General features: G+C 49.3%; 1 protein-coding gene across 9 annotated transcripts in view; it reads right to left on the bottom strand.

Annotated features, from left to right (window-relative positions):
* AGAP1 (ArfGAP with GTPase domain, ankyrin repeat and PH domain 1) overlaps positions 1 to 14,831 on the bottom strand; it is a 561,687-nt gene that overhangs the window by 67,940 nt on the left and 478,916 nt on the right. For 5 of the 9 annotated variants that reach the window (XM_061412705.1, XM_061412708.1, XM_061412702.1 and 2 more), the window contains one exon: positions 12,100 to 12,174. The exons of the other annotated variants lie outside the window; for them this stretch is intronic. In XM_061412705.1, coding sequence (XP_061268689.1) covers positions 12,100 to 12,174 — 75 coding nt within the window. The remainder of the gene's footprint in view (positions 1 to 12,099; positions 12,175 to 14,831) is intronic. 9 annotated transcript variants of the gene reach the window in all.

Below are 14,831 nucleotides of genomic sequence, written 5' to 3'. Positions count from 1 at the left end.
ATGACCCTGGAAAGCAAAGCCACGTTTCACGTCATAATTGAGAACCCACTGTGCAAACACCCCAAACTCGATTCATCTGACATGGTGTCTTTTGGAGAGGGGGCGTCCAGTGGGGTGACTGTCAAGCCAGAAAGGCACACGATTAATTATGTGAGCCATGAACACGGGACTCAGAACCCACAGTCCCAATACTTCAGTGACCGAGAGAGCCGCAGCCATAGGCGGTGGTGGCCGTGACCGTCCGTGAGCACGCTGTGTTTCTAGGGTATGAAGCATGTTCTCGGGCCCTGAGCTCTCAGCCACAGGCAGGTATGAGTCGGGACTTGTGGTCAAGGCATTTCACTCCATAGTAGCTCACTAGGCAGTTAAACACTGACCACACGTTCTTATGTGATTTTTTTCTCGTTTTAACCGAATGGCTTGGCCTCGTCCTGGAGAGGCAAGGGCACGCTCCTTTAAGTCTTGTCCATGGGGGATCAGGCCACAGCTCTGGAATAAAGACGCCTTGGGTGGTGCCTGTGTTGCTGGGATGGCCTATTCCCAGTGGGCCATGCTCAGGGGCTCCCTGCTGAGCTGTGGATGTGGACATCTGGGCTACCTGGAGGACGGGGCCCAACTCAGCATGGAGAAGACAGGGAGGAGGACAGGATGGACCACCCCCATGCCATCTCAGTGCAGCGGCAGCCCAGCCTTCTTTAGGATTTCAGGCCCTGGTGAAGAAGGCCTGATTCTTTATACCTGAAGGCCCTGTCTTTATACAGAGCCGGTCAGTTAAGCGACCTCACTTCCTGAGGAAGGGGTTAAATCTGCGCACGGAGTTTAGTTGCAATCACTCTACGCCAGCAGCATCCATGGACCCCAAGCTTATGCTGATGGCTTCGTGTGTTTCCCTGGATACTGCTGGTATGTGGCTGTTTTTCTTTTTGAGGGAGATTAATATGTTGAAAGTTGCTCAGTAGTGTCTAACTCTTTGCGATCTCATGGACTGCAGCCCGCCAGGCTCCTCTGTCCATGGAATTCTCCAGGCCGGAATACTGGAGTGGGTAGCCAATTCCTTCTCCAGGGGATCTTCCCAACCCAGGAATCAAACCAGGGTCTCCTGCATTGCAGGTGGATTCTTTACCAGCTGAGCTACCACAGAAGCCCAATATGTTAACTTCCCTGATGGAGCAGTGGTAAAGAATCCACTGGCCAATGCAGGAGATGTGGGTTCAATCCCTGGGTCGGGAAGATCCCCTGGAGAAAGAAATGGCAACAACCCACTCCAGTATTCTTGCTTGGGAAATCCCAGGGACAGAGGAGCCTAGCGGGCTAAAGCCCATGAGGTCGAAAATGTGTCAGACACAACTTAGCGACTAAACAACAATAATACGTTAACGCTTACAGATACAGTTAGAGTTTTCAGAACTGAATTATATCTGCATTATGACTTTCCTTTGCCTCCCAAGATTAAAAAAAAAGTAAGAAAAAGGATTATAGAACAGTTACATTTTAAATCATGCTACATATGACTTCCATGAAGGAATACTTGTTTCTTTATAGTGAATCTACCGCATGGAATAATAAATATGAAAATAATACTATTGGGCTCCAAGTTTGTGTCAGGAACAACGCTAGGACTTTCTTGGCATCATCTCATTTACTCTGATTACTTCCTTCTCTCAAGGTGGCCAGCACTGCTTTGTTTCTTAAGAACAAACAAACATTAAAAAGAAATTTCTCCTAGGGTATCCAGTGGGAGGTGGAGGGGTCTCCCCACTTCCAAGTGAATTTTTCTGTTATTTTTCCCTCACGCCTGCTATCAGAACAAGGTAATGAGCTCTTTTAAAGGTAATTTCCCCAGAAACTCCTAAGCACTAGTGTTATATTTCTCTTTTTGTGTTTTAAAATTATTATATTTAAAATTTTTTGGCTGCTCTGCTTGGCACGCAGGGTCCCAGTTCTCCCCTACCCACGCCAGAATCGAACCCGTGTCCTCGTCTTGGAAGGCTGAAGTCTCAACCGCTGGACCACCAGGAGTTCCCAGTGTTTTATTTCTTTTTAACTCGTCACATCTGGAGAATGCTGGGGACACATGGCTGTGGACGCGGCAGTCATCAGCTGGGAACGTGCCAGCTGCCATCTTCCTGCATATCCCGCTCTGGAGCTGGCGATCAGTCCACACGGGGAGGAGGGACACGCCCATGGACGCCAGGACAGTCAGAGCTGGGGATACTCATGGCCACTCTGGTCTGTGCTACTGGGGGACACATCAACCAACTGCTCTTATCCAAGTCGGGGCCAAAGGACTCCTTCCTTCTCATCTGGGACCTGACAAGACACGGCCCACGGTTATCCATGGGCGGGAAACCCTCTGCTATGGAGGCCGCTACCTGTGGACAGGTGAGAGCGCTGCCGACCAGCAGAGGGAAGCAGGGGTGGGATGGACCCAATGCCCGCCAGGTCCCGGGTACCTGCAGCCAGCTCCAGCCCCCTGGCCTACAACTGGTTTGGATAAGCTAATCCATTCTCTTCCCTCCCTTTTTTCCCCCTGCTTAAATCCATTTAAATTTCCGTCACTTCCAAACCCAGTCCTGATGAATCCAGTGGAGAAAAGATCTGTGCCTAATGGGAGCCTCTGAGCTGCTGCCTGGTCAGCATCTTCTTAGGTCCACACATGGTAAGCCTCTAGATTTAGTCCTGGCTTGTATTTCTATACCATGGAGCTGACACTCATTAAGTAAACAGTAGATCTGGGGACCTAAATACTAAATATCATCCCCTCGTCTGTGTGGACAGGACATTTACAAGCTCCTCCCCATGTTCAAACAGGATGTCTATCAGGTGACACAGCCCTATTCCAACCACCAGGGGACCAGAAGGACCCCCGCACATCCCTGAAGCAGCTCTGGGATGGTATTTTAGTATTTGCAACCAGGTAAAAAAATAAAAATAAAGATAAAGATAATTGGCGGTGAGAGGCCAGTGAGTCAGAAAGACAGAGCATCCCTCTCCAACGTCACCCTCATTTAAAAGGTGAAGAATGAGAAGGCTGAAGTTCTCACTGGCTGCGTTTCAAGCGTTTCCATTACTACAAACTGCCTTTTCGTGACCATTACAGCAGCTTATATTTAATTCATTCTGTAAATATAGAATTCAGCCTGTAGAAATTCCTGACGACATCTAAGGGACAGGCTGTCTCTCAGCCTTAGATACACAGGTGATCATGAAATTTCAACCCCCTGGTCCCCTGGTCGTGAAAAAAAAAAAAAAAAAAATCAAAGCCCGCCACACCCAGAGCCCGAAAAGAAAGAACGGTGTTGTCTCACAGTGTGACATTCCAGGGCTTAGCGCTTTCATAAAGTTCTGTGATTAGGCTCATAGGGATTTAAACAGTTTTCCGTGTTTAACGGTTAGCTGTGGAAAGTCCACTATAATAGTATTTTAGCACCATGAACCTGTCGAAACCAACCTGCCCAATTATTCCAAACGACATTAATAACACCGGATATTACACTAATTGCGTCCAGTTTCTATGCAGACGAGGCCCCGTGGGGCTCATTTCGCCTCCTTAGGGGCAAGCAACTCAGCCATCAGACTGATTTCACAAGAAATCCCTCCTCATTACACAAGTCCGGGCTGTCAAACTTTTTTTTTTTTAAAGGTTAATGGGCCAATCAGTCATCAATTATTTTTGCGGAATCTTAGCAGGCAAAGGGTTAAAGGGCTAAAGGCAGCTGCAACTGATTTCTACTTGGAGGTTGTTTTCAACAGGGCACACTTGATGAGCATGCCTTTTGGGGGTGGTTGGAAGGCGAGACGGACGGAAGCGCACCTCCTGTCTTGAGGGGTGGGAGCTCCATCTTGAGCTGCCCACTAGGAGAACAAGGGCCCCGTGCTCCTGAAGAGGCCGAGAGGGTCCGGACCCTCCTGCTGGTCGGATGCACAGTGGCTTAGAAGGGCCTGCGAGATGCAGGTGTACTATGTATGGTGATGCGGAATAGATCAGTTTCTCTTCTGCATTTGCAAGGACTCAAGGTGTCTGCAGACATCACTCATTCCATGTTCTTCATTGGCCAGGTGAGGAATCTGGTCCGTGTTCCCCAGCTCCCCTACAAACCTGGAACCTGGACCCTGATGTCCATATCTATGCATGAGGCTAAGCATCCTGCCGGATACAGTTAACGACAAACACATGATGAAAACCTGCTATTTTAATGGTGCAGAGTTGACAGCGTCCAGGATGGAGGGACCACGTGTCCACCGGTAGAGGTGGCCAAAGAGTCGAGGCGCCACCAACTTCAGAGGCTTTTCGACAGTCACCCTTTCAAAGTGCCCCTCGCGTAGCCAAGGCTCGTGGGGAAACTGCCGTCCTCTGCGCTTGTGACGTCTGTTGTCAGAATTGGGACTTTGGTGTTAGGGTTCAGCACGGTACCCTGATGACTGTGTTAATAGCAACGCAAACCCCTGGTCACACACTTTTTTTCCTGAACAGATTTTGCAATGAGTTTCTGCCTGCTCCTCCTTCCTCCTTTCAACTTTCTGTTTTATGTTGGGGGTAGAGCCGATTAGCAACATTGTGAGAGCTTCAGGTGCACAGCAGAGGGATTCAGCCACACACATCTCCCTGTTTCTGCCGGAACCTCCGCATTGTCTTTTCTCTGCATCCTTCAGGTCCTGGGCTCCCACTTTTGGGGTTCTCTCTCCCAGAATGCCCTTCTCCCTTCCTGCCCTGCCATGTCCTAACTAGGAGCCTTGAGCTGCTCACTTCGCCCGGCTGGTCTCTTCTGTGGTCCAAGAAGGAATGGGATGGACTATGATGACAAAGGCGTGCTGTGCCTTCCTTTCTTTTGCCAGGAAAAGACCTTCATCATTAACCCCAAACAGCCTGACGGAGCCTCAGAATCCTTCCCAGTCCAGTTCTCCAGGCTGTTGTTGTTCAGTCACTGGGTCGTGTCCGACTCTTTGTGACCCCAAGGACTGCAGCGCACCAGGCTTCCCTGTGCTTCACTACCTGCCGGAGTTTGCTCACACTTGTGTCCATCGAGTCAGTGAGGCCATCCAACCATCTCATCCTCTGTTGTCCCCTTCTCCTCCCGCCTTCAATCTTTCCCAGCATCAGGGTCTTTTTCAATGAGTCAGCTCTTTGCATCAGGTGGCCAAAGTACTAGAAGCTTCAGCTTCAGCATCAGTCCTTCCAATGAATACTCAGGGTTGATTTCCTTTAGGATAGACTGGTTAGATCTCCTTGCTGTCCAAGGAACTCTCAAGAGTCTTCTCCAGAACCACAATTCAAAAACATCGATTCTTCTGTTCTCAGCCTTCTTTATGGTCCAACTCTCACATCCGTATGTGACTACTGGAAAAGCTGTAGCTTTTATATGGACCTTTGTCAGAAAAATTTTCCAGGTAGCCATTATTATTCATCTAAGTTGGAAACCAAGACGGAACGCATTTGCTAGTCTGCCCCCTTCCTAGGTCCCCCACAATCTGTACCCTTGGGGACTACGCCAGGCTTGGTCAAACATAGCCTCAGGATTTTATGCTAATTTGAGGAGTCCTACAATTTGTAAAATAGTTCAATACTTCTGCTTTCAAAGCATATATTCAATAAGCATGTGGTTTAGATATTTTACCCAATTATGATGAAAACGACCCACGTTTAAGATTTTAGCCCAAACCCACCATAACATTGAAAGTCAGTTTCTATTTATTTTCAGCTTTTTTCTAAGAAAAGATAAATGTGAAAAATATGGTGTCTGGGACTGTGCAGACCCAAGACCTATAGCAAAAAAAAATTAGTTAAAAAAATGCCCTCTTCCACTTGAGGAGCTGTTCACTTTAAACAAAAAGAAAAAAAAAATCATTAGTCTTTATAGACACGCTGGTCATGGTTCTCAGGTAAATATTTTTGCAAGCTCTCAGCTTGGTAAATGTATTTGTTTAGCCCAGAGTCCGACTGAAGTGTTATACCGTGGCTTAATTTAGGACAAGGGCAGAATTCATGTCATGAAAAAGCAAGACCCCAGAGGGAGGTCACAGAGTTAGGACTGTTTACTGCTCCGCGTTATCACAGGAAGATCCTCATGAAACACAGAGAAGGTTTTGATTTTCCCAACACATTAGACAGAGGTGCGAGGGCAGCCGGAGAGCCAGGCCACGAGACAGCTGTTGCTCCCGGAACCGTCAGGGGCCACGCACGACTTCTAAATTATGGCGAGTGATTGGATTCCCAAATGAAACCATCTCAGGAGGCAAAAGGTGGCTGTGTCAACATGCTGGCACCGGCTCGGGCCCAGGCACCCCGAGAATACTCAAGGCCCCAGCTTTCAGTTTAGAAAGAGGGAACCCAGAGACCCCTGTTGGCATTTACCTGGTTACTAAGCAATGCTCCATACGCTTACCATTTGCTACTCATTCTAACTTACATTCATCACTTTTCAGAGGTCCCCTGCTCTCCGAATCTACTGGGACATGGGGCCCAGGACCCTTCCTCTGCCCAGAGCCCAGGGTGAGAACAAGGACACTCTGACGGGCAGGCTCTAGAACCTTCCACGCTGCCCCCACCTCCGGCTCTTCTCTCCTGGCTGCAGCTCAGCACAGGGATGATTATCTATCTCATCTTTTCTTTGAAATGCTGAGGGCTGGAAAAAGCTGGCAATCTTGCTTCTCTCCCGAGAAAGTCAAATCCTGAAGCAAGCTCCAGCGAAAGGGTTTCCTAAATCTGGATTTATCTTCATGAAATCTTGGCCGTTCATGGTTGAAGAGGGCTGGCTTTGGCCGATCCTGCCCTGTACGGACACATTCCACAGGCCTAAAACGTCTGTGCTTCATGCAGTGTGTTCCCAGAGATGGTTTTCTATGACGTCAGCCTTTATGACAGTTTCGCAGCAACCAGAGTGTACCCAGTTCCACAGTCAGGGCTTCATCTGCCTCTCTCAATTTCTTCTTCAGCTGTCCTTTGGTGCAGGTTTTATGGTCTCCATTTCGGAGAAAGAAAACTAAGCAGGGAGGAGAGGCCCAGCAACACCAGGAATTCACAAAGCGGGAACACAGCAGAGCTGGGGTTGGACACAGGCATGCTGGACTCAAGAGCCCAGTTTCTACATCTGATGGGTCTTTGGAGGACGAGGGTACAGTGGAACCGGGAGAGGTAGTGAAAGGCGTCTGGGAAAAGGAAGTTTGACTTTTAAAATCCCCTCTTACACTTTCAGGGGCAACGCTTCCTGCCGAATCTCAGCTCCCTGCTACGTAGATGGTGCTCAATCTTCTGCCTTTTCTTTGAGTGTGTCCGTGGCATCTCTGACACTAGGAGCAGTGGGAGCGGTGCGTGCAGGCGCCGTGTTACCTGTCTCTGGACACAGGACCTCGCTGACTGTCCCCACTTTACAGATGGGGAAACCGAGGTGCAGAGAGGGCGTGGGGATGGCCCCAGCTTTGAGCTAAGATGTGGGGACGTGAGAACTAGACCAGGACTAGTTGCTTAAGATAGTTCTGTGGCTTCTGATCAGGAACCAGGCTTTGATGACAAGTATGTACATGACTTATGGAGAAGAGCCTGGCTGTAGTGTGGAAGGCAGCCTCAGATGGTGGCCCCATACAGGTCAGCACACACACGGGGCTTGGGGAAGGCCGCTGGGGACAGGGGTTGCTGGTCACAGGACAGGATGCCAGGAAATCTGAGTCCTCAGCCCTGGGGCACATCACAGCTCCAGATTCCAGAATCCAATGTGGCCTCAGTCTCCTCTAAACCTCCAGGCCAGCAGAGCCTGGTTGGAAATTCTCCTTTCTCACCCTGCCTCAGGGTCTCTGTGACCCTCCCTGGGCTGACTGTCAGCCTGACCCTCCATCTGCCTGGGGTCCAGCTCTGGGCACCTGCACCATCCGTGGGTCCTTGACAGGCGGGAGCACGTGAACATCACCTGTAACTCAACTGGACGTGGATGAGGGGGGCATCTCAGATCTGTGCCTGAGGACTCCAGAGGGTGGAGAGGACATCGCAGAGTTAGGCCAGCCACGGGCTGGCCTGCTCGTGTCTGCTCCTAGAAGAGGGACACTCTTGGCCGTCCACTGGAGGAAGGGGGTGTGAGCGTGACTGGGGCCCGAGGCACCACCAGAATGAGACTCATGTTTCTCCACAATGGGGCCTGTGTGGGACCATGGCGCTTGGCACCTCCGAGTTCCCCCATCTGGCCTTTGCGCTATGGCCAAGGACCCCAGATAGGCATCACATGCCTGCCTCTGGGGCAAGTTCCATCCACAGACACGGAGTCTACACCAGGGCTGAGCCGGCACTTCGGGCTGTACTGAACCCCGCTGGTAGTCGACTGACATGGCCTGTCCCATACATACGGCGTGGGTGGGCCTGGCACCCCTGGAGATGCTCCGTGTTCCACGATACATCTCTTTACCCATTTACACTTCACCCTGTGCCTTCTTCTGTAGGAGCAGGGAGAGCTGAAAACTCCCAGAAGAGTCCATGGTTGGCCCACCGCACAGTGGGTGATGGTCTGACCCACCCCAGCGGTGCAGGGAATGTGAGGACTGAGGACACGCACACGGATTCCGTGTCCTCCTGCTGGGGTGATGCTGCTCACAGACCACGCAGCCGGCTGCCTGGCCGTGCGTCCTGCCGCACAACGTCCGCTTCTGCTCAGGTCTCTCTGTTTCCAGAAACATGTTTCCCTTGGAGTTGAACATTCCCAAGTCCAGCCTCACCCACCAGACTTCAGATACATTTTCCCCTTGGCCTAACAGGCAGTTACAAAGTGAAGAATCGCATCACAAACCTTCCATCCCACCTCGCACACAGGCTTCCAAGATGGAAAAATTAAAGTCGTATTCTTGTTGAAGGAATTTAAATTTCACCAACGTTGGGAAAAAACTGAGTTTTTATAAAGTAAACGAAGGTTTAAAAATTAGGGCAATATAATACATACAAACGAGGTTTCCAGCTTGGTTTCAGAGATAATTAGCCCCAGTGGACAGAAAAAAAAAGTGGAAGAGAACATATTTTTGTTTTCTAATCCTGTCCATGTGTGTCCCTAATTAGTTCTGTTTAATTTATTTTCATCCACTCCTGACATTCATCCTTGACTCTTTCCACGAGAACCCAGGAGAAGGGTCACGGAGCCGGGAGATCCGGGCACATGACCTGTCTCTGGAAGATGCCAGCTCCCGGCCCTGCAGAAAACCGTCTGACTTGCTTAAACTCCCACCTGTAATGAAGTACCTACCTGGCAGTGAAGGTTCAATGAGGAGACGTGGCCCTGGGGCCAGAAGAATGAATGTGAGTGAGAAAGGGCTTTGGCGCGAGACCATCAGGTTCACTTCTTGGTCTTGCCCGTCTGTCACCAGCCTGTCCTGGGGTGAGCCCCACCGTGTCTGCGCTGCTGTCTCTGGGGCTGGATGGAGGGGTGTGGACAAGCTCCTTGGACAGGGCCTGCCCACCACCCCCGAAACTCAAGTTCTAACTCCCTCTACAGGAAACTCTGGTGTCAACAGTATTTTGTGGATACCTCTGAACAAATTGGAGAAGGCAATGGCACCCCACTCCAGTACTCTTGCCTGGAAAATCCCATGGACGGAGGAGCCTGGTAGGCTGCAGTCCATGGGGTCACAAAGAGTTGGACGTGACTGAGCGACTTCACTTTCACTTTTCACTTTCATGCATTGGAGAAGGAAATGGCAACCCACTCCAGTGTTCTTGCCTGGAGAATCCTAGGGACGGGGGAGACTGGTGGGCTGCTGTCTATGGGGTCACACAGAGTCGGACAAGACTGAAGCGATTTAGCAGCAGCAGCTGAACAAATTACTCAAGCGAACCAGTTTAAAAAATATTCCATTCGGGGTATCTTTAGGGGAACACTCAAGGACTCAGGTTACAACAAAAGTTAGAATGTTTGAAACACGACTTTTCACGAAGGGTCAATTTATAGACAGAAAATAGGCGGTGATACCATATAGCAAAAGATGAGAGATCAGAAAAGCGTTCTGATGTTTTCATATAGTTACATGAATTCAGTACTGTCATCTTAAAAGCTGTATAACATGAGACTTGGTACATACAGATAACAGTCTTGAAAGAAACCCAAAGTAAATGAAGAACGGCCATGTCACTTCACTGAAGATTCATAAATGTAACCGCGGGCTGAACAGAAATGAAGGAAAGTGTGACGGAGAACTGGACACTGTCTACTCCAGCATCTTCAGGACTAGCTGGAGTACTGGCAGTTGACGGGACCCTGAGTGCATTGCACTGTTGCCATATTTACAGATTTCAGAGAGCATCATGGTCCCGCCCCACCCAGGAGTGCTGGGCAGGGCGGACTTTGCAGGTTACCTGGCTGGTCAAGGCTGAGAAGTTCCCACTTCTGCAAACTGTCACACCTGTCGTGAGACACTTCCTTGTCAGTGTCTCCAGGAAGACCCCATCTGCAAGTCTCGGGGGTGGGAGGGCTGTCTGCCTACCTCCTCCTGCCCCCCAGTTTTGTATACAACCACAGATAAAACCAGACCTCACAAATATTGCTGAAAGGCTGGAAGTCAATAAACGAATTTGTTGTGACAAATGCACACACACAAGAAAAACATGGCTGATAGGGACAGAGGCAAGAGAGATGATTATGAACCCTAAACGGAAAAACTAACATTAAAGCATGGAGAATGAGGACACTTAATACCCTTTAAAGGACAGCAGAAAATGATACTGCAGGTGACTGTTTCTAAGCTTCTATTATTTTTCTCTCTCATTTTTGTCTCTCTTGAGCGAATGCTTTGAAAGAAAATACCAAGGTGGTGGGTGGGGGGGGGTCAAGCTCCATTGGTACCTTAACAGTTGAGAGATTCCCCTTGAGGAATGAAAAATAAAGATTATGATTAAAACAATAGTTCTTTAACAAGCCATCATGAAAATGTAATTTTGTTTTTCAGATGCCTTTTTTTTTTTTTCTTTTCTGGTGGACAGCTGGGCTTTTGGTGGTGAGACAGGAGTAGTTGTGGAAGAAAGGAAAAAAGGATGGTGATATAAATCAGCAAAGGTTAATGATCGGGATGTGAAGAGGGGGACTTGTTTACAGAAACAGCGTGCAATTTAAAATTTACAAGAGATTTAATGCCACTGCTTGGCAATCGCTAAAATCAACAGCCCAGAAAACAGTGACATTAAGAAAAATATTACAGTTATAATCATCCCCAAATAAGTCAATTAGTGTTAGGGCACGAGCTTGCGATTACTTGACCCCTTTGGCTTGCACTTAAGTGAAAAAAAAAAAGTCCCCCTATTATCCCGAGATTGCTGGATTGTGACCCGTTTTGCATCGCACGTACGCCAGCCTCCCTTACAAGGGCTGGGGCTGGTGCGGGTGGTTTTCTTTTGCCTGGCATCAAAATAATTCTGACCCCTGACATTTGTAATCATAAAAAAAAGGGCAATTTATAATTGTGTTGTTTCAAATGAAGGCGGGGAGGGGGGGAAATTCAATCTGCTATTATACAAAGGCAATGACGGCTGTCTTCGGTGAAAAAAGCAACGCAAGTCAATTTGTGAACTTTGGCACCAGACGACCTTTAGAAACACAACAATATACTGAATTTACAAGCGATAGCAGCCCATGCAAATGACCCGGGCCTGGCTGCTTCTGGATTAGAGCTGCAGAGAGCATTACGGAGAATGTTTCCACAAAACAAATTAAGACTGTTACTTAAATGTCACGGCACACTATTGTATTCGGCTACAGATCATTACACCTGATACTAACACTTTTAAAAACTGTAATAACTTGGGAAATATTACACTGAGTGCCCACACGTAGAAAGGAAAAGAAAAAAAAAGAGGAGAAAATAGGTTTCTGAAGTAATTTAAACATCACTAGTCTAGGACGGCAAGGGAAAGGTCAAAATTTAAGTAAGCTGAAAGGAACATGAATGGTAAAAAAAAAAATCAAACACACAAACAAAAAGATGAAAAGACCACAGGAATGACTCTGCAAACACAATTGGGGTGCATGCGGCTTTGGGCGAATCGCATTTCCATTTCTGCATCGGGAGGGAAGGAAGGCGGGCAGGCGGGAAGGACAGGGCGAGGGGCTGCGGAGGGTGTGGGGGCGGGGGCGGCGTTACCTTCGGTGTTGGTGCTGCTGCTGTAAATATTTCGCAGGCTACCAACACGGTTTAGTTTCCATGCTTTGCGTTTGGCTGCATCCCGAGAGCAGAGAGGGGAGGGGGGAGAAAGAGAGAAAACAAAAAGGAAAAGAAACAAATGAAAAGGGGAGAAAAGAAATGCCCACGGAGCGCGTGACATCACCTCCGACGTGCAGTCCCCGGGAGGCAGGTGGGCGCCGGGAGGGGAGGCTCGTCTCCCGGCCAGGCCTCCCAGGCCCGAAGCGCAGGGGGTCTCGGGCAGGGCGGAGAGAGGCCAGCCAGCATCCTTAGGTTTGCACAGAATCCAGCAAAAGCCCAGACAAGGAAGTTCATGCACCCGCCTCGTCCTGCCAGTTCTACAGCGCCTACTGACAACTGAGCAAAGCCGGCCTTGTCCCTGGGGGCCGGTGCGTGTGCGTGCTAAGTGGCTTCAGCCATGTCCGACTCTGTGATCCCATGGACTGTGGCCTGCCAGGCTCCTCTGTCCTTGGGATGCTCCAGGCAAGAAGACTGGAGTGGGTTGCCATTCCCTTCTCCAGGGGATCTTCGCGACCCAGGGACCGAACCCAAGTCTCTGCGTCTCCTAGGCTGGCAGATGGGTTCTTTGTCGCTAGAGTGTCTTTTGCAGGAGCTACCGAGGCCAGTAGACATAAGCCCTTGGATCTGGCAAAACACTAGGTGAACGTCAAATCAAATAGCTCCTGCGTATGCTGCAGACGGCAGGTCTGTAACTCCCAGAGCCGTTAAAAAAAAGAAAAAAGGAAGCGTTTTCTCCCCAGACGTATTGTGATCTGGACCAGCTAAACTCGACTCAACGTGCTGTGCGGCTGATGGTGGTTCCATTTCCCTTCCTACAGGAGGCGGCTCGGGGGCTCTGAACCGAGGGACCCAAAGAGCACACGCCCCCTTAAGCTCTCTGTTCACTGAAGAAAGCATCCAAGAGAAAAAGACAAACACCAAGAGACCCACAGGGCAGCCCTGGGTTCGGAAGTGAAGCGCAGGACGAGTTCCCCATGGGCAAGGCAGCGCACAGCTCACACTGCGTGTGGTGACGACCTGGGGTGCTAAGCCCCTCTCCCCCTCCCCGAACACTCTTCTCCACACACAGGTCTTCACCTGATCGGCCCCACACCCTCTCACCCCCCAGCTCAGGAACCCGACACACGGGGCAAACAGGTTGCCTCCCATCAGCCCTTCAGAGGAGACATACCATGAAGAGCAAACACACAGGGTGGTTCTCGAGAAACAAGTCTTCAGGCTAATGCGGCTGAAGATCAGAGACCCGGTGTGGACAGACAGGACGGCCACAGGCACCCAAGCTCCTGAGGACAGGGCACGATCGGACCACCCGTCTCTTTTGACTTCCACAGCCAGGAAGGGAAACTTATCGAGCCTCGCACGAGGCTTTCGTTGGACAGTGAAGTGAGCAAGAGCCGTTCTGGCACATGTGACTCTGCGACCCCATGGACTATACAGTCCAGGGAATCCTCCAGGCCAGAATACTAGAGAGGGTAGCCTTTCCCTTCTCCAGGGGACCTTCCCAACCCAGGGATCGAACCCAGGTCTCCGACATTGCAGGTGGATTCTTTACCAGCTGAGCTCTCAGGGAGCGCTTGTTTAATGCAGGTATGAAATGCCGACCTGGGGAGGCAGGTGTGTGTGTTTCCACAAGTGTGTCTGAGGCTCACTGCAGACTGACACACTGGTCACAGATGGACCACAAAGCAAGGCATGCATCGGTCAGGGGCCAGCTTGCTCACCCCAACACATTCCAGGCTTAGGACGGGCTGGCTGGTCTGGCCTGTGGTAGCTTAGGGCCAAAAGACTCAAGCTTAGACAGTACAGTGCAGGCTGTGGGGGCGTCAAGTTCTGGGGGCCACAGAACAAACAGGGAGAGGACCAGGTCTTCACAAGGACTTCCACTGCTGAAGGGAATGCCAAGCACTTTGGTGCACTCTGGACTTGCTTGGTGTGACAAATAAGATATATTTGAGAAACAGTACTCTATAATCAGGATGCACATTTTATGTTAATGACAATAAAAACTAGATGTGAGTTAGCTGTCACCTGATTCTAAAGAAGAAAAAGTGAAGCTGTGACTAAATGACTAAGAAGGACTCTGTGGCTTGAAAACTCATATTAATAAGAAATGTCTTGGGAGTCTGAGGTTTAGTAGATGCAAACTGTTATATATAGAAGACTTAAACAATAAGGTCCTTCTGTATAGCACAGGGAACTCTACCCAAGATCCTGTAGTAAACCACAATGGAAAAGAATATGAAAAATAATATACATATATGTTGCTGAATCACTTTGCTGTACAACTGTTAACACAAGATTGTTGTTCAGTCACTCAGTCATGTCCGACTCTTTGCGACCCATGGACTTCAGCACATCAGGCTTGCCTGTCCTTCACCACCTCCCGGAGCTTGCCCAAACTCATGTCCATTGAGTTGGTGATGCTATCCAACCATCTCATCCTCTATCGTCCCCTTCTCCTCCTGCTTCAGTCTTTCCCAGCATCAGGGTCTTTTCTAACAAGTTGGCTCTTCACATCAGGTAGTCCAAGTAGTGGAGCTTCAAGTACTTCAGTACTTGAATATTCAAGATTGATTTCCTTTGTGATTGACTGGTTTGATTTCCTTGCAGTCCAAGGGATTCTCAAGAGTCCTTACACAATATTGTAAGTCAACTACATTTCAACAAAATAA

The sequence above is a fragment of the Bos javanicus genome, chromosome 3 (assembly GCF_032452875.1).
Source record: "Bos javanicus breed banteng chromosome 3, ARS-OSU_banteng_1.0, whole genome shotgun sequence".
NCBI lineage: Eukaryota > Metazoa > Chordata > Mammalia > Artiodactyla > Bovidae > Bos > Bos javanicus.
The sequence above is the reverse complement of the archived record's forward strand: the minus strand, read 5'-3'. Positions and strand labels throughout refer to the sequence as shown.